At 55.0% G+C, this 19,313-nt stretch overlaps 1 protein-coding gene across 1 annotated transcript in view; it reads right to left on the bottom strand.

Moving 5' to 3' along the window:
- Positions 1 to 19,313, bottom strand: part of MROH2A (maestro heat like repeat family member 2A) — a 49,372-nt gene that overhangs the window by 5,359 nt on the left and 24,700 nt on the right. Inside the window, exons 20-37 of the mRNA XM_013984614.2 lie at positions 18,712 to 18,831; positions 18,454 to 18,576; positions 17,643 to 17,795; positions 16,342 to 16,464; positions 15,213 to 15,292; positions 13,270 to 13,378; positions 12,382 to 12,477; positions 9,736 to 9,840; positions 8,206 to 8,329; positions 7,538 to 7,656; positions 6,606 to 6,758; positions 5,576 to 5,730; positions 4,257 to 4,416; positions 3,998 to 4,185; positions 3,500 to 3,637; positions 2,651 to 2,765; positions 1,094 to 1,240; positions 791 to 973 (exon numbers count right to left, since the gene is read on the bottom strand). Of these exons, the coding sequence (XP_013840068.2) occupies positions 791 to 973; positions 1,094 to 1,240; positions 2,651 to 2,765; positions 3,500 to 3,637; positions 3,998 to 4,185; positions 4,257 to 4,416; positions 5,576 to 5,730; positions 6,606 to 6,758; positions 7,538 to 7,656; positions 8,206 to 8,329; positions 9,736 to 9,840; positions 12,382 to 12,477; positions 13,270 to 13,378; positions 15,213 to 15,292; positions 16,342 to 16,464; positions 17,643 to 17,795; positions 18,454 to 18,576; positions 18,712 to 18,831 (2,391 nt within the window). The remainder of the gene's footprint in view (positions 1 to 790; positions 974 to 1,093; positions 1,241 to 2,650; positions 2,766 to 3,499; positions 3,638 to 3,997; positions 4,186 to 4,256; positions 4,417 to 5,575; positions 5,731 to 6,605; positions 6,759 to 7,537; positions 7,657 to 8,205; positions 8,330 to 9,735; positions 9,841 to 12,381; positions 12,478 to 13,269; positions 13,379 to 15,212; positions 15,293 to 16,341; positions 16,465 to 17,642; positions 17,796 to 18,453; positions 18,577 to 18,711; positions 18,832 to 19,313) is intronic.

The raw sequence follows: 19,313 nt of genomic DNA, 5'->3' as shown, positions 1-19,313 counted from the left end.
CTGATATTGTCATGAGCTGTGGTGTAGGTTTGCAGATGCAGGTCGGATCCCACGTTGCTGTGGCTGTAGCGTAGGCCGGCAGCTGTAGCTCTGATTCAACACCTAACTTGGGAACCTCCATATGATACAGGTGCGGCCCTAAAAAGAAAAAAAAAAAGCAGGGGAAGAGGGGAGTTTCTGCTGTGGTGCAACAGGATGGGCAGTGTTTCTACAGCACCAAGACTCAGGTTTGCTCCCCGGCCTGGCGCAGTAGGCTAAAGGATCCAGTGCTGCTATGACACAGATCACAACTGCTGCTTGGATCTTATCCCGGGTCCAGGAACTCCATGTGCCTTGGAGTGGTCCAAAAAACGGGGGGAGGGAGTAGGAGAGGAGGGTCCCATGGGCCCTAGAACAAGATTTTTTTTTTTAGTGCCACACCCACAGCATATGGAACTTCCACAGGCTGGATCCAAGATGCATCTGCGACCTACACCACAGATCACAGCAAGGCTGGATCTGTAACCCACTGAGTGAGGCCAGGGATCGAACCCACATGCTTATGGATACTAGTCAGGTTTGTTACCACTGAGCCACAATGGGAACTCCCTAGAACAAGATTTTTTATTTTTTCCAAATGTCACGATCAGTCAACCAACACATCAGTGCCGAGTTGCACCTGAGCCCTTCCTGCTTCACAGCACATCTCTTCTCTGGGGACTAGAAGTGCCCACTCCTCTCCCCAGCAGCCATTTGTGGGGCCCACACCAGAGCCAGAGCGGGGCGGGGCAAGGCTCCCACGTGGACTCACATTGTCAAAGAAGGTTCTGCACCGCTCAGAGATGGCGTCGAAGGCAGACCCCACGTCCCCCTCCCGCAGTTCCGCCAGGACCTTGGCCAGGGCCTCCATGCCCTCGGAGGTCACGCTGGGGCTCACCGGCCCCCTCAGGGAGCACAGGCACTTCTCCAGTAAGAGCTTCCGGTACTGCCTCACCTGGGGGGAAGGGGAGCCGTCAGCCCCCACCCCCACCACGGACCGAGACACTCCAGCCCTGGTCCCTCAAGCCCCCGGGCACTGCACCCCAGGGCCCTGAGCTCAGGGTTGGGCGCAGACCTTCCTGGGGGCACCGAGGGCCATGTTCCCGAGGGCGCGCAGAGAGAGCACCCGCAGGGCCTCGTCCTCCTGGTCCACACCCTTCTCCAGCATCAGCACCGCCGGCTTCAGCAGCTTCTCCCGGTAGAGGATCGGGTCTCTCATGAACTGGAAAGGAGAACTTTTTACAGTCACCCCCAAGATCAGCGCACGTCTCAGCCACAGGACAGGACGTGTGGGGGAAGCTCGACGTGCAGCACCGTCTCTCTGTGAACCGGAGCGGACTCTGAGCCCCAGCGCCCAGGACCCGCTCTTGGCCCCTCCGCCTGCCAGCCTGCCAGCCGTGGGACCCTGGTACGTCCCGCCACCCCTCCCAGCCGGTTTTCTCATCGGCTAAAAGGGGGCAATACCAGCACTTGCCTCACGGGGACGCTGTGACAGTTTGGAAATGCAAAAAACGCGTGGGAAATCCTAGGCAAGCCCCTTACCTGTATGAACAGCCTCATTCCTTAGTCATTCCTTCAGTTAACGGGAGGGAGGCAGCCACCGTGTGCAGGCGCCGTGGCGCCCACGGTGTCTGAGCAGAAATGTACCCCAAGGATGGATTCCACTCTTCTGAGATTCAGAGTCAGGGCAGGCCTAGCACTCAAAACGCCGGGACCTCAGGACCCTCTGGCATGCGTGTGTGCAGGGGTGTCAGTGTGTGTGCACACATGGATGTGATTTATGAACCTTAAACTAGACACCGAATGGGAGACCCCAAAACTGAAGAATGAATTATTCTGGCCCCCCCCCCTTTTTTTTTTTGTCTTTTTGCCATTTTCTTGGGCCACTCCTGTGGCATATGGAGGTTCCCAGGCTAGGGGTCGAATAGGAGCTGTAGCCACAGGCCTACACCACAGTCACAGCAACTCGGGATCCGAGTCGCATCTGCGACCTACACCACAGCTCACGGCAACGCTGGATCCTTAACCCACTGAGCAAGGCCAGGGATCGAACCTGCAACCTCATGGTTTCTAGTCAGATTCGTTAACCAAGCCACGAATGGGAACTCCTACTCTGGCCCTTTATAGATCAAGTTCACTGTCTCGTTTTAGGTCAACGGTTGGGTCCTACAGCATCCTGGGCATCGGGCAGCCAACAGAATTTCTCCTAAAAGCTTTCCGGCCACTTCTTCCCAAAGTCCTGAGTGCATGGAGGAAGGGTACTGGGCCCTCTCTCCTGGCCTTCCTCCTGGCCAGGCCCTCCTGCCAAACCTTCCCCAAGGAAGCCCTGCTCCGGCCCGGGCACTGCTGGCACTCACCACGTCACACACCGTCACACATCACGTGGCTGCTATGCTTCAGGGCACAGGCCATGTCTCAGCCCCTTTTGCCACAGTACCCGCCCCAGACCACTGGAGTGAAGGAGTGAATGAACACACAAACGGGGGATGTTCGCCTGCTCCCTCCCCTGGATTCAGGTGCCTCTCAGCCCTGGGCACCTCCCTGAGATGGGCCTCCAGGAGAGCCCAGGGGATCGACCACCCCCTTCCTGCACCTCAGCCCTCCAGCCCCCCTAGCCCACCCACAGCCATACTTCCACGCAGACCGCTGTGCTGCTGATGCGGCAGCTCAGGACCTCCGAGGCCATGCCCCTGAGCACCAGCTCCGACAGCCTCTGCTGGTAGCCCTCGGCGTTCCGCAGGCACAGCCTGTAGGGGGACAGCACCATGGTCGGGGGTGGGGGTGAGGGGGCACCTCAGCTCCTGCCGGGCACAGTGCTCTGCAGCAGGGCGCCCAGGGCTGGATCACCTAGGTCAGGAGGTCCCCGAAGTACTGACACTCCATCTCCTTTTTATAAAAAGGGACCAGAACAAGGGCTAGTCAAGAGCGCTCAGGGAGTTCCCATCGTGGCTCAGCAGTAACAAACCCAACTAGCATCCATGAGGATATAGTTCAACCCCCGGCCTTGCTCAGTGGGTTAAGGATCTGGCATTGCCGTGAGCTGTGGTGTAGGTCACAGACGTGGCTCAGATCCTGAGTAGCTGTGGCTATGCTGTAGGCCGATAGCTGTAGCTCCGATTCAACCCCTAGCCTGGGAACCTCCATATGCCTAGGAGGTGGCCTTAAAAAGCAGAAGGAAAAAAAAAGAGAGAGAGAGAGAGAGAGAGCTCAGGACCTGGGAAGGAACTCCTAGTCCTGCAGTCCTGGCCCAGCTCAGAAGCCCTACGTGGCCTCAGACACACCGCACGTAGCTCAGACCTTACTTTCTTGCCTTGGAGCAGGAAGGGCTGCAAGAAAAGCTTCCCTTGGCCCTGCCCCCTCCCGCCACCCAGAGTATGGGATGTGGGACATGGCAGTCTCTCAGAGCGAGGCATTCAGCCACGACCCAGACCTCCCAGCAAGAAGATGCCTCTGTCCCCACCCCATAGAGCCGGGTGCCCACCTGGCCAGCAAGCTGACTCCTTGTAGGAACGTTGAGCTGCTTTCCAGGAGCGTCCACACATCCTGCTCTTCCAGGATGTAAAGCAGCAGGTCGCCTCTGAGTCTCCTGAACAAGAGCTGCATGGATTTGATTGCCACCCTGGAAGAAGGCGGGGCTGTGTCACGATGTGGCTGCCCTGCCATGAGCACCTGCCCTGCCTCCGATGGGCAAAGCTCTGCACCCAGGTCTGTGAATAGGCCACCCAACACGGGCAGGGCCTTGCTCAAGGGGCCAAGAGTGATGGTGGGAGACGTGAGTCTGCAAACTGAAAATCACACTGTACAGGACTCATGGGCGGGAGGGTCATGAGTCAGATCAGCTTCCAGAAACTTCTCCCACCGGGAGGGGACAATGAGGGCCTCTCAGTGGAGGTGACAGTTGGAGTCCAGTGACTTCTAAGAGGCTGCATCCAGCCCAGGCCCACTGCCTTACACAACCCCCACCCCTCCCCGAGAGCACCTTTGAGGGTTGATCTCCTCAGGGAGGGTCCCCTTGTGGACGAGTCTCCATGTCTTCAGGACGGGCGACACAGCCTCCGGCCCCTGGCTGCTGCTGAGCTGCAGCAGGAGGGTGTAGACAAGCTCCGGGAAAAGGTCCGGGAGCTTGTCGTCCATCTTTTCAATGAGAAGGTGGATGGTGCAGAGCGTCTGCAGAGAGGAGGGCCAGAGGTGTCAGGGCTCCTACTGAGCCCCCAAGGAGCACCTGCCCCGTGACTCACCATCAGAGGGTCCACCGCGGCCAGGCGCCAGATGTCAGCCTTGGAGGTGGCATTGACCCTGGGCGTGAACCTCGACTGCAGCCGGCCCATCAGCCCATGCAGCATCGTCCGGGCAAAAGGCACATTCTCCGCCACAGCCAGCCACACCTCCGTCAGGTGGCTAGCCAAAGACAGGGGATAAAACTGTGTGTTTGGGGTCATGTGCCCTAGCAGGTCAGAGCCCCTGTGGACCCCCAGGCAGGCAGGCCCCTGAGTAGGGGCAGGACTCTGGAGGCTGGATCTCAGGGAGGCCAAGCCCCAGCTCTTAACCCATGCAAACCAAGAGATGATAAATGCCTGCAGTTCCAAGCTTCCAAGTTGGTGCAATTTGTTACACGGTGATAGCTAACTCATGCAGTGTAAGCCAGCCAGCCAGCCAATGGCCTCAGCCCAGCATGGCTCAGAGAGGGGTTAATCTCCTTAAATCAAGCCACCTGCACTGCCCTCTGAGCTGCACCTGGGGCAGGGCTGCCCTTCTGAGAAGCACCTCCAGGGCGGAGCCAGTCCATCCTTTCACATGGGGCAGCCCAGGAGGTTCTGGATCTGACGCCTGTGCTCAAAATTAGTCTCTGCATCCAGCATCTTCTGCAGTATCTGCCGCGTCTCTCTCCACCAAGTCTCAAGGCTGCCCTTTGCTCCTCAGTTTCCACTGCTCGGAGGACACCTACCCCCCCCCCTCTTTCTGGGCCCTCCTCAGAGGACTCCAGCACCATCCCGGCACAATCACTCCTCAAACTGGTGAGATGGTACCAGCTGCTTGTACAACACTGTGATAGAGACGCAGGGTCTGGGTACCATTTGTCAAGATCACAGGGTTTGTATCGCTTTACCTTGAGGCCACCTGAGTGGCCTGGGGCTCTGTCACTTTATCTCTTGGGCACTGGACTAGTCACTTCCCTCTCAGGGCCCCATTTAGGGGAAGGAGGACAGAGTGGGGCTTCTCCAGAGGCCTGCTCAGCCCTTGGGGGCCACGTCCTGTGGTTGATCCAGCCCGGAGCTCTGTCCTCCAGGGGAAGGAAAGGGCTGCCCAGGGAAGAGCCCCGAGGGGGGGACCAGGACACGTGAGGCACTGTGGGGTCGGGACTCCAGCTTGGGAAGATGGTGCTGTAACATCCAGGCTCTGAGTCCAGGTTCCCAGATGCTGTACCACCCCCGGAGATGCAAGGAGAGGGTTTGACCCGCCCGGGGGTTGGACAAGGTGCCAGTCAAGGCCCTAGCCTCCTGGGATGAGTCCGGCATGGTCTGGGTGGCACAGAGGGCCCCACCCCCAGGGCACTCACCTCTCCATGGGCAGCGGCTGCCGCAGGAGCGATGTGAGCACGGTCTCCTGGTGGTGATGCGCCAGCAGCAGGATGCCCTCGATGAGGAGGCGCCGCACCTCCGGCTGGTCCACCACCGGCAGGTGGACCAGGATGGCGCCCAGGATCTCGGCCACCTGGGAGGGGCTGGGGCATCACCAGGCAGCCTGGCCCCCAAGGACCACCTGCCCTCATCCCACTGCACACCCCTCTTCTTGCCCAGCTGGACAGTGGGTAGGATAACTGCCAGCACTCCTTCCCACACACCTTCTGATCTCATCCTAGATTTTATCAGGTTTTCCTCATGGGAGGCGGTGTGCTGCTCTAAGAGAGAGAGCTCAGGCCTCCAGCCCACCGTCCACTTACTGATAAGCCATCTTCAACATGTTCTTTTTTTTTTTTTTTTGGCTTTTTGCCTTTTCCAGGGCTGCACCGCGGCATAGGGAGGTTCCCAGGCTAAGGGTCCAATCGGAGCTGTAGCCGCTGGCCTATGCCAGAGCCACAGCAATGCCAGATCCTTAACCCACTAAGCAAGGCCAGAGATGGAACCCGCAACCTCATGGTTCCTGGTCAGATTCGTTAACCACTGCGCCACGACGGGAACTCCTCTTTTTCTTAATATTTGATTTGAATGGCCATGTACAATTCCACCTTCGGCATGAACTACTGATCCTTTCTAGTTTTGGCAACACACATACCAATGAAATCACAACTTTTTTTGGCCATAGCGTGCAGCAATGTAGGATCTCAGTTCCCAGACCAGGGATTAAACCCCATCTGCAGCAGGGAAAGCACCAAATCCTAACCATTAGACCACCAGGGAACTCCCAACATATTCTTTCTTGTTCTAGAACCCTACTTCCTCCTCTTCTTCATAACCATGGACTTGGGGGGTGGGAGGGTGGCAGGGCATAGGGAATGCTCAGCAAGCAAGGCTGGGCCCTTGCCGTCCCTGTAGACTGTGTGCACGGGCAGCCCCGGGCCCCAGGTGATGCAGCCAGCGTGCTGTCACCTTGTCCTCCAGCTCCTTGACCCGCATCTGGAGGAAGATGCCGATCCAGGTGACGGAGGCCTTGTCATGCTGGAGGTCCATGGCCCCGATGTTCTCACAGAGCTTCTGGATAAGCGCGACCACCTCATCGCAATTAAACTGCAAGCAGGCCACCTAAAACCAGAGCAGCCTGTTTCCGGGGTCCGACAACCAAGCCCCGAAGACCCTGGGCCCTCCTGTCTCCGCGGACAACTCTGCTCCTTTATCACAGCCCCAGCCCAGGCCCCCATCCTCTCTCCAACCATGGCACAGCCTCCTCCAGCCTCGCCACCCAGCCTCTCAATCACCGGCCTGCTCGTTGTCACCCAACTGCAAAGCCTCGGGGAGGCACCCCAAGCTCTCCCTCTTCCTATGGCTTGGCCCACCCCACTGAACCCCAGACAGGAAGCGTCTCCCCAAACCCTCCCTGTCCTGACCTTACTGTCCTGCAGCCTTCCCTCGGGGTGTGCCCTGAGCCCTCATGCCCTTGACCTGTCCTGCCCATGCACAAGCCCCCGTGCTCCACAGAGCCTCCTCTGCCCCCTGAGGCAGAAGGGACCTTGCCCCTCTGCGGCCCCCAGAGTTTGGGCGGCTATGGGCACTTTCTCTCACTAATACGCCATCCTCCCGCCTGCATGCAGGGCCTCTGACTCAGTCCTTCTGGGACCCCTCCGTGCAGCACATGATGGGGACAAAGAGAAGACAGCTGAGGGCTGTTAAGCGCCTTCCATGTGCCGGGCCCCACGGAGGCGAGCTTACACATCACAGGCCATTTTAACACCCAGGATGGCCCATGATTGGACCAAGGGAAACCCTGACCTCAGAGGGGGATGGGCGTCGTGCAAGGCCCGGCCTCCCAAGGTGGCCCAGGCGCCCGCAGGCCACGGCCCACACAGCCTTCTGGGCTTCATCACCTTGGCGATTCTGGAGGATGCACTGACCAACTTCTCCGTGTCCGAGCCCTGCAGGTCCTCCTTACATTTCTCAAGCTCCAGCTCCTTGGAAGCACCCCAGGAGGAGCAGGTCTGGCTTGCTGGTGGGAATACAATTTCAGACACAGTCAGCCTGGACAGAGGGCCAGCATCATGGCGGCCTCCTGCCCCGGCCCTGGAGGCCTTGGTTCCACGGGACTGTAGAGCCCTGCAGCCTCTGGATGTCCCGTCCTTCTTGCCTCGCCCCTCGGACCACCTCTATGGAGGCTTAGAGGGACACTCTACCAGCTGCCAAGCCAGAGGCAAACTCTCCCCCTCTGAAGGTCCCCCCACCGCCCTCCCATCTCTGGCCAGTTCTGCTGCATCCTTGCTATCTGTGAGATGACCCTGTCCCACCAGGGCCCCTCAGTGCCCAGGACATGCCCTCAGTGAGTCGGCTAAACCAATGAGCCTCTCCCTCCAGAAGCCACCACAGCCTCTCAGTGAACTCTGCAACCCCCACCCCCCCGCCATCCCTGCCCGTCGCTCTTGTTTGTCTACACAGAGAGGCCACACTGCCTCCCCCAGGACAGCCCCACAACCAACACCCCTGAGGTCAGCCCTCCCTCCTGGCCTGGAGAGGCTGATCTTGATGACCGCCTTCCCCATACCGTGAAGATCCAGCAGGCTGGACAGGACATCCATGGAGGCCAGGCGGGTTCTTCTGTGGGAGTCACAGGTGCATGGGGCGATGAGTCCGACCAGGGAGCCAAACTGCCCCAGCTTCAGGGGGATCTGAGGGACAGGAGACCACAAGGCTCACACCCTCTGACCCACCGAGCACATCGGGTGCTACCCAAGGGCACTGCAACCAGCAGTCAGAGAGGATGGGCCCCGCTCTCAAAGCACCGCCATCTGGGAAGCCCGAGCTTCCGGCCCCAAGCCCCACCACTGGGCCACTGGAGGCTGAGCAGCCAGGATCCGAGGAGCCTGCTCAGAATGCACCCCTTGTCTGAGCACCTGCCTTGTTTCTATAACTGATCCCTGGCTTCAAATCTTAACTTCCCTACTCACTAGCTCTGTGACTTGGGTGGGTATTTAGCCTCAGGCCCTCGTGCTCCTCATCTGAAAATCAGAGATGATAATGGGGCCTCTTCTTTTAGGGAGCATCAACACCACGGGAATGAAGGTGATGCATTCTGCAGGGCACCTGGCCTCAAATGTTACCTAGCAGTAGTCTTTTACTGTTTTTTCCTGGCCATGCCCACGGCATGCATGCAGGAGTTGCAGGGCCTGAGATTGAATGCGCATGCTACAGCAGCGACCAGAGCTGCTGCCATGATCATGCTGGGTCCTTAACCGACTAGGTCACCAGGGAACTCCACTTGGCTCCAGCCTCGCTTCACTGGGCCTGGGTCCCACCTGGATGGTGCTCCAGGACGGGGGTCCTGCACACCTTGTTCTCAATGTGCATCGACCCCAAGATATGAGGGACAGAACCCCCATCATCCTCGTGCCAATACTGTCAGATGCTTGATGAACCAAAAAGTCATGCTTTCTAGATTTTGTGATGTCTGTAGTATTTGCCAAGCTTTGTAAAATTCATGATTTTTGGTGATTTATTTTCTCATTCTTAGTAGACACTCACTTTCCTAATGAATGTGGTATTCATAATTGTGTATCCCTTTCTTTTTCTTCTTTTCTTTTTTTTTTTTTTTTTTTGGTTTTGTCTTTTTAGGGCCACACTCATGGCGCATGGAAGTTCCCAGGCTAGGGGTTGAATGAAAGATGCAGCTGCCAGCCTACACCACGGCCACAGCAACACAGGATCCGAGCCACATCTGTGACCGACACCACAGCTCAAGGCAACACAGGATCCTTAACTCACTGAGCAGGGCCAGGAATCAAACCCACGTCCTCATGGATACTAGTCAGGCTCATTACCGCCGAGCCATGATGGGAACTCCATGCATTCCTTTTTCTTAAAGAGGGCCTTCACCTCTGGGTGAACCTCAGGCCTCACAAAACCCGGGGCTACACCACGCCCAGCCCGTCCTATCCCTCAGCACCCCCAGAGCCCCCAGGCCAGCTCCTCCCAGGGGGCTCTTCAAGGGGCAGATCTTGATTCCAAAATCATTTCCTCTCCTTGCTCTGTGGATGTGAGAGTGGCGGACTGGGGCGCTGGGGTCTCCCCGACTCACGCAGACACCGACGCTTTGGACATAGATCTGCATGAGATGGAGATGAAGGTTCATCGCCTTCTCCCGCTCCCATTCTCTCTCGGACAAGATCCACTTTTCCAGGAGCTGCAGGTGGAGCCCAGAACACAGGAAGGAACATTAAAATCCTGAGGCCAGCTCTTTCCTGGCCATTACGGCTCTCCTCGTCTCTCCCACTCAGGGTCCCACTTTCAAAGCTCTGGGTGGTTCCAGATACTTCTGGTTCCTTCGTGGGGGGCGGGGGTGGGCACCACGAGGGCGATGAGGCTGTGAGCAGAGAGCGGCCCCGGGCTCCTCACCAGGAAGGTGCTTGGCTGATGTGTTTGGCCTTGTTCCAAAGGTTTGGCTGCAGGAGAAAGAGCCAGGAGCACAGCCCCCCTGCACTCCAAGGTCTAAGCGGTCATGTGCCCAAGGGCAGAGCTTAAAACACGAACTAAAACTCGGGAACTAAAAGGAAAAATAAACCAATCCACAATGATAGAGATTTCAGTACCTCTTTCTCAGTAACTGATCATCAAGAAGACGAAATCAGGAAGGATGTAGAAAATCTGGACAACTCTGGCAACCAACCAGGCCTAACTGATATGTCTGAACCCTCCACCCAGTGCAACGGAATACTCTCCAAGGACTCACAGAACATTCACCAAGATCGGCCTTGCCTGGGCAACAAAACAGGTCTCATGTGATTAAAAAGGATTTGAATTAAACAAAGCAAGTCCTCAGACTACAATGGAGTTAAATTAAGGATCCAAACCAAAAAGATCTCTGAAAAACTCTCAAATATTTGGAATTTTCTAGCTGGCCCATGAGTCAAAGGACAAGTCAAAAGAGAAGTTAAGCTGCATTTTGCATGAAAATAAAAATTGGAAAGCAACATATCAGGATGAGTGGAAGGGAGCAGCAAAAAGCAAAAGTGATGGGCTTGTACTAGCTGCTCCCAGTTTCAAGACTCACTCTAACACTGTGATATCAAGACAAGATGACATCGGTGTAAACACAGACAATACATCACGGGAGCAGGACAGATATCTAGGAACAGATGCACACGTAAGTAGTCAATTGAGATTTTGGTTGGTTGGTTGCTTGCTTTTTTTTTTTAGGGCCACACCCATGACATATGGAGGTTCCTGGGCTAGAATCAGAGCTGCAGCTGCCGGCCTACATCACAGCCACAGCAACTTGGGATCTGAACTGCATCTGTGACCTACACCACAGCTGACGGCAACACTGGATCCTTAACCCACTGAGCAAGGCCAGGGATCGAACCCGTGTCTTCATGGATACTAGTCGGATTCATTAACCACTAAGCCATGATGGGAACTCTGTTTTTTTTCCTTTTTTTAAGGCTGCACCCAAGGCATGTAGAAGTTCCCAGGCTAGGGGTTGAATGGGAGCTGCAGCTACTGGCCTACACCACAGCCACAGCAATACGGTATCCAAGCCGCATCTTCAAGCTATACCACAGCTCCCTGCAGTGCCAGATACCCAACCCACTGAGCGAGGCCAAGGACTGAACCTGCATCCTCATGGATACTAGTCAGGTTCCCCTGCTGTTTCCCCCATGCCACAGCAGGAATTCCCAATTAACTCCTTAATAAAGGAATTATTAATTCTTTAATAAAGACGCAAAAGTAACTCAATGGAGAAAAGACAGCCTTCCCAACTAATAGTGCTGAAACAATTGGTTACCCATGTGTAAAAAAAAATTAAAATAAATTTTGATCCATATTTTAGAACTTAAAAAAAACATTTATCATACCCTTAGTTGTAAAATCTGAAACTACCAAGTTCTAGAAGAAAATCTAGGAGAAAATCTTTGTGACCTTGGGCTAGGCAAAAATCTTTTAGATCTGACATCAAAATCATGATCCATAAAAGAAAAAATAAGTTAGACTTCAGCAAAATTAAAAACTTCTGCTGTTCAAAACACACTGTGAAATTAATGAAAAGACAACTCACAGACCAGAACGATATATCTGAAAATCACATATCTAATAAAGGACTCGTTTACAGAATATATAAAACCTCTGAAAACTCAGTAATAAGAAAGTGAACAGAAGCCTGCCAGGACCCCTCAAAAATACCAAGATGATGAAGGACAAAAACAGTCTGAGGAATTGTTCCAGACTGAAGGAGAGAAACTAAAGAGACATGATGATTAAATGCAACTCATAATCCAGATTAGATCCTGGGTCTGCAGGGAAAATACCTATAAATGTCATTAATGGGACAAGTAGTGAAACATAAATATGGAATGTATATTAGAATATAGCATCGTATCAATATTAAATGTCCTGATTTTCATCATTGTTGCTGTATCAAAGAACGTTCTCGTTCTTAATGTCTGCAACTCTCCATGACGCAAAAGTAGTGTGTGTGTGCGTGTGTGTGGTGTGTATAATGAGAAAAAGAAAAAGAAAATGTCACAAGATATTAAGAATCTTGGATCTGGGCAAAAGATATACATGAATTCTTTGTACTGTTCTTGCAACTTTTTTAGTCAAGTTTTATCTAAAAAAATTGCCAAGTCAATTCTTAACGCATACCCCATTTCCCAGCAAGAGTCTGACCCTTAGGCTGGCCTTCTGGGAAGTGTGACCATCCCTCCTGGCCGTCCAGGCAACTCACATGCACCATCTCCTGCAGGCCCTTGGGGTCCAGCTGTCTCTGCATGAGCCCCTCCATCAGCTGCTCCAGGGCATGCAAGGCGTTCACATACAGGGTCTGCGGCCAAGAGAGGGGAGAGCTGGGCACCAATGGGGGCGCCCAGCCACCCGCCAGGACTCTGTGCAGATCCACACCAGGGTCTGATCACCACCCTTCAACTTCTGCCCAGATTGAGTTCTTTTTACTTAGCCTCTCATATGATGTAGAAAACAACCTCAAGAGGAACCCATTTTGCAAAGGTGGAAACTGACCTCCTAGAGCCCAGTTCTCCTGATCCCTTATCCTGGGCCAGGGCTTTGAGGCACAGAAGGCTACCTGTCCACCAAAGATTTGTCCTCCTTTTCCACCGCATTTGGGAAACAGCCCTCCAGTCCGGGACCACAGATCCCAGGACCCCTTGCATTCAGATGGAGCCACGTGACTGAGTTCTAGCCAATGGGAGTTGGGCAAAGCAGTTCATAAGTCCTCCAGACTCTCTATCTCTCAAGACTCTTTACCTCTCAAGATGGATATATCAGTACCCGCATGCACCTGGAAGATGTTAGCCATGCCTTGAAGATGGTGGGTGGGGACTTTGTCAGCCCAGGTCCATGAATAACTGCATGAAGCAGACCCATCTCCACCTCTGCTGCCAATTGAACCTTATGTGAGTGAGAAATAACCTTTCATCTTGTTAAACCACAAAGATTTCGGGGTTTATTTCTTACATCAGCTAACATGACCTTACCCTTACTGATAGAGCCTGCTGCAGTTTGCTGCCTCTGATCACTCACAGGGGGTTCCGGATGGTGGGCTCATGTGAACTTCCAAGCCCTGACCCAGAAAACAAAGGGGCCCAGAGGGACCTACCTTAATGGACTCATTGTTCTCTCCTGGAGGTTGGAGAGAAATTACAGAATGTATACCGATATCCATCAGCTCACTATTTTCCTCTGTGGAGTAGTAAGGCCTCAGTTTGCTGGGGAAAGAAGTGACCAGAGGAGTGGTCAGTGGCCAGTCTGGGCAGTGGAGGTGTGTCACAGAATGAGGGAGAGGCCAGCTTCTCTGGTTAGGGGTTCAGGCATTCCTCCCTCCCCAAGGGCCCTGACTCCCCCCACCCACCAGTGTAATGATGGTCTGTGATTGAGGGGGAGCCTCAGGGGTCCAAGGCCACCCCTCCACTCGTTTCCTCTTCTGAGCCCGCCCCTCTCCTCTTCAGAAACATGCCATTGCTCCTCCCTGACCTCAACCGTGAACTCTGCCTCCCAGGCCGGTCCTGGCCCAGGGGTTTTCCACTGTAATACCTGGACCAGCAGCAGCAGTGTCACCCCGGAGCTTATTAGAAATGCAAATTCTATGGCTCCACCTCAGAGCTGCCGAATCAAAAACTCTGGAGTGAGCCCAGCCATCTGTGTTTTAATAAACCTCCTGGGATGGGAGCTGGCTACTTGATACACATTAGCTCATTCTCTTTCTGACCTTTTCATAGATCTCAAGCCTAGGTGCATCTTAGAATCATAGGAGAACTGGAGTTCCTGTTGTGGCGCAGCAGAAATGAATCCGACTAGGAACCATGAGGTTGCGGGTTTGATCCCTGGCCTTGCTCACTGGGTTAAGGATCTGGCATTGCCGTGAGCTGTGGTGTAGGTCGCAGACACGGCTTGGGTCTGGCATGGCTATGGCTGTAGCATAGGCGGGCAGCTACAGCTCTGATTAGACCCCTAGCCTGGGAAGCTCCATGTGCCACAGGTGTGGCCCTAAAAGGACAAAAAATAAAAAATAAATAAATAAAATAATAAGAATCATAGGAAAACTCTTAAAGGGCCCCAAGGGCCATGTCAGTCCCCAGGGATTCTTATTTAAAGATCTGCAGTGGGATAGAGTATCAGTATTGTCACAAGTTCCCCACGGGCTCTCTTGTGCCTCCAGAATGGGAGCCGCCATCCACTCAAACTTTAAACTCCTGCCCCCAAAGGGGTCCTGCCAGGACCCTCCCACTCCCACCCAAACCCAATAACTTTGTTCCAGCCCAGGTCAAAAGCCAAAAGCCAACTCCCACACCAAGTCCTTTGGCAGCCCTGTTATAATCCACTGAGTCGCATCTCGTTAGTCGCGTTCTTTTTTGGTCTTAGATTTTACTCCTTTGTGGTTCACCTACTAATATTCGGCTCTGACCTGTAACACCTCATGTACGTGTTTCTTCTCTCCAAGTCCCTGAAGGGATGTTTGTGAACTTCATTTAAAGTCTGCCTATGCATCCCCTCTAAAATAACATACAGTTCTGCTGTGAGCCTAAATGATGAATCTGCTCTAGCAGGTGAAGAATCTCTAGAGATAACCTGGTCACTTTAAATATGAATTATCCAAACCCCTAACTTCTTCCCGCTCTCCCTGTCCCACCAGTGGATGGACCATTCCAGGAAGGCAAGCCTCAGGCATATTATTACTCTGTCTTAACTGCATCAGTACCACATCAATAAGTAAATGTCTTGATTAAGCCCTACCCAACTGGGAAGATGCCATCTCTCGGCTGTGTTATGTGTCACTGTGTGATTTCTAGATCGAAACACCCCCTAATGGATCAAAGAATAGCTCCCCCATCTGCCATTCACCTCCCGATGCAAGAAGAGCCCAACTTGAAATATTGCTGAGAATCATAAAAAAGAGCTGGCGGAAGGCCCATGGCCCAGGAGTTGCCACCTAAGACTCCGGCTACGGGGGCAACAGAGGGCAAATGGGAGTCCCCGAAAAAGCCAAGAGCAGTGGTCTCAGACTCTATTCCCACCAAGGGGAAGCGCTTGGGCCCAGCTCACCTCAGGTACGAAAGAGCATCCATGGCCATTGTCCGCACGGGAGAAACCAGGCTGTCGGGCGGTTCTGCCTTGATGATTGCCTGTCATTGAGAGCAGGGCAGTGAGTGGCCAAGCCACCCAGGGGCCCAGGACAGGCAGGGGGAATGGGCGTGGGCTGACAGTGACCATGATGGCAGTAGCACCCGAACGGTTAGAGCCAGGAAGACCTGACATCCCACCATGCGCCCCCACACCCCATCCTGCTTTCATTCTTTTTCCACAGTGACCTACGACATCTTGGAGGAGACAGCAAAATCTGGCAAAAGGAGTGGGGCTGAGACGCCTTTTGCTCCAGTCTGCCACTTACTGGCTGTGTGTCCTTGGGCAAACCGCTTCCACGAGGACTCAGGGGTCTGTTCCCCAGCGCTGGGCCAGGCCAGGGTGAAACTGCACACATAGAGCTTTCCACCCCAAGCGGGACCCTAATGAAATTGTGTGGCCTTCTCAGGCCTCCGGTTCCATCCACATCTCATTCCCCCCAGCTGCTTCCAAGGCAGCTGGAGCAGCTCCCGGGGCCCAGGCGTGGTGGTCTGGGAAAGAGGGACAGCGGCTGCCCCACGAACTCATCAGCCCCCGACACCATCTCTTGTCTTTGGACAGTTGACACTTCCTAGATTTTAACAAAGTTCTGTGGCTGTGGTGTAGGCCGGCAGCTGCAGCTCTGATTTGACCCCTAGCCTGGGAACCTCCATACGCTGCAAGTGCAAAAAAAAAAAAAAAAAAAAAAAACAAAGTTCTGGGCAAAACATAGCTTTAAGTCTAAGCTGGCAGCAGAGCCCCGTATCCTGGTCCCACCTATGGAGAAACACTAGGGCTACATCTGGGCTGAGCCAGGCACCCCAGAGCATCACAGAGCCCAAGAGGTCCAGGGTCTTCAGCCCTGGTTTCTGGAATGGTTCCCAGCCATGACACCCTTGTTCAGATACAAGAATGTCACACCCAGAACTCCTACGGTTGGATCAAAGCAGAATTGAGACAGGTGGGGCTCAGGGACCCCTGCTGCTGGCCCCCCTCCCAGGACCTCTAACTGGGGGAAGCCAGTGAGCCCCCCAAAGTCCCCAGGATGGAGGAAACCCCTGACCCGACTCACCATTATAATGCCAGTGAGAGTGGCCTTGTGGGCAAATGGAAAGTCCTCCAGGTCCTTGATGTTTCTGACAGCACCAGTGACCTGCACCACACTCTTCATGAAGGCTATCTTGAGGCAGACGTCCTGTGCTCAGACAAGACAAGGGACAGGGAGGAGCATGCTGGGAGTGACCCCAAAGCCTCCAAGCCCCGGTCTGCACTCCCGCACCCCACGGCCGCATAGGACACTTCTCCCCACACTGAAGAAGAGTCCGTGGCGGGGCGCTGAGAGACAGCCCCCCCCCCCATTCTGTCCTTCAGCCACCTGGCGGGGATGTGGGCCAGGCGCTGGACAGGACACAGCCTTCCAGTGCCCCGCAGAGGGGCTGCCTCCCCCACCCCCACCCCCCCACCCCCCACCTCTGCGCCCAAGAACAGCAATGCTCATCAGTGGGCATTTACAGGGGCTCCCAGCCCGGGCATCACCGCAGAGGCAGAACAAGTGATGGAGATAAAATCATCTTTGCTCTTAAGGCGCGGATGAACCTGGAGCACATTACGCTGAATAAACGAGCCAGTCGCAAAAGCATGGCTGTTGTAGGCTTCCAGTTACACGTGATACCTGGAGAGTCAGGTTCACAGCAACGGGAAGTCGAAGGGGTTGCCGGGGAGGGGAGGAGAAATGGGGAGTTGGTGCTCGTGGGGACCGAGTTCCAGCTGAGGAAGATGGAGAGTTCTGGAAACTGATGGTGGTGATGACCGCACAATAGTCTGAATGTACTTAACACCAGTGAACTGGGAGCTCAGCAAGGGCTGTGACGGCAAATTTCATATCACGTGTACTTTACCGCACTTCCCAAAACGGTAATAATAAGTCATGTTTTGCTTTATTCTCTGGGGTTACTCCTCCTTGCCTTTCTAAGAAAGTAACCATTCCCCTTGCAGCTCTGAAGACAACCCCCTTCTTGTCCCTCAGGTAAGGGCTTGGGTCAGATGTCGGGGTGGGGGGGTGGAGGTGAGGGTAGAGGGCGTGAGAGAGGCTGGGAAGAGTAGAGGGCCTCATCCTGTGCCTTTAGGCACCCTCACTCTGCCCAGCCCTTGGGAAGCGCTGCCCACCCCCGCACCCCACATCAGAGAACAGCACAGATTAGGGCAACGGGTTTTCCAAATGCTGGGTGTCAGGTGAGACTCCTGGGTGTCTCCTGGGGGGCGGGGGGGGGGGGCGGAGGTGGGACCCTGATAACGATGCAGTGACTCTCTGCCGGCCTGGCTCAGGAGGGCATCTCCCAGGAGTGGTGGGGCTCCCTGACGTCACGAGGTTACCTGGCAGCTGCTGGAGTAGTGGTGAATGATCTTGGTGGTGATGGGGTTGTCCACGTAGGAGAGGAGCATCTGCGGGTGGCAGTAGGAGGCCACGCAGCTGTACAGCACCATGAGGGCGCCCTTCACTGTCTCCCGCCTCCAGGGATGGTCCTTCTGTGAGGCCGACCGGAAGAAGAACCGGGGTGGGGGGGGAGAGGAGGGCGGGTCTGTTCCTTCTGCTGATTGTTTCCTGGGTGCCTGAAAAGCTCACTCATTTATTCATTCATCCAACACGTCTTTACCGAGCACTTACTACATGGCAGGCCCTGGGTGTACAGGGGTGAGCAAGCCAGACCAGGGCCTAACCCTAACCCTAAGCCTAACCCCTAACCCTAGCCCTAGCCCTAGCCCTAACCCCTAACCCTAACCCCTAACCCTAACCCTAACTCTAACCAAACAGCAGATGCTGTGCCCTCCTTCATATCTTCACCTGCCGGGCACCTGCTCTTGGGGAGGAGGTGTTAGAGGCCATCAAACCCACAGGGGAGGGAGGGCCAAGAGTCAAGGCCAAACCCTGAGGCATTGGTGACTCCAGAGGGTTGCTCCCTGGAGCTCAGGCAGCCTGGGGCACCGCGCCCTGCTGCCCCGGCCCTGGAGAGGCAGCCTCCAGAGGCCGGCCTTCGGCTGCCTGGGTCCAATGGCCCCCTTCACCTGCTGAAGGAGACACGGAGGGGAGCTTCTTCCTGTGGCCTGGTAAGAGCCTGGGTTGGGGCCTGAGAGCACTGTTCTGAGGGGCCCCTGGGGGCCTGATTGTGGAGACAGGGCGACTTACCCGCCAGGCGCCGATCTGCCAGGACTGCTCCGACTCCTGGATCCTCTCCTCAAAGTCGTGCAGCACATTTAGCACCGTCTTTACCTGGCCCCGGGCGCACAGGCCGAAGCACAGAATCACGCCCTGCGGGGACAGGCGGCCAGGCTGGGGGAGGGCGGCGGGCCAGGGGGGCCAGGCGGGGACGCCCCTCCTCACAACCGCAGGTGTGCCCATACCACATCCCCCGAGGGTCCAGAGGGGACTGCAGGGCGCCTTCACCTCGCGGTCGAAGTCGTTGCTGTAGTCTGTCCTGTACAGCAGCTCCAGCAGCAGCACTTCCACCTTGTCAGCCTCCAGGCCCATGGCCAAGGTGAGGCCCAAGGCCCGGTACAGGAAGCCCTGGAGAGGCAGAGGGACAAAGGGAGCTTCAGGCCTCCCACTCTGTCCTCTGCAGTCACTGCCGTGGGGGATTTCGCTGCTCATCCCTCTCCATTTTAAAAAAAAGGATATTTTGTATATTTTTAAAAATAAGTATTCAGGAGTTCCCCATCATGGCGCAGCGGAAACGAATCCGACTAGGAACCATGAGGTTGTAGGTTCGATCCCTGGCCTCGCTCAGTGGGTTAAGGATCCAGTGCTGCTGGGAGCTGTGGTGTAGGTAGCAGATGCGGCTTGGATCCTGCATTGCTGTGGCTGTGGTGTAGGCTGGCAGCTGCAGCGCCAATGAGACCCCTAGCCTGTGAACCTCCATATGCCATGAGTGCGGCCCTAAAAAGCAAAAAAATAAAATAAAATGATAAAAATAAAAATAAGTATTCAGGTTATAAGAGCAGGAATATTACAAATAGCAGGCGCCATATTTCTCTCCTGCGTAAGCTGAA

Source organism: Sus scrofa, chromosome 15 (genome assembly GCF_000003025.6).
Source record: "Sus scrofa isolate TJ Tabasco breed Duroc chromosome 15, Sscrofa11.1, whole genome shotgun sequence".
Taxonomy (NCBI): domain Eukaryota; kingdom Metazoa; phylum Chordata; class Mammalia; order Artiodactyla; family Suidae; genus Sus; species Sus scrofa.
This window is presented reverse-complemented; position numbering and strand designations above follow the sequence as displayed.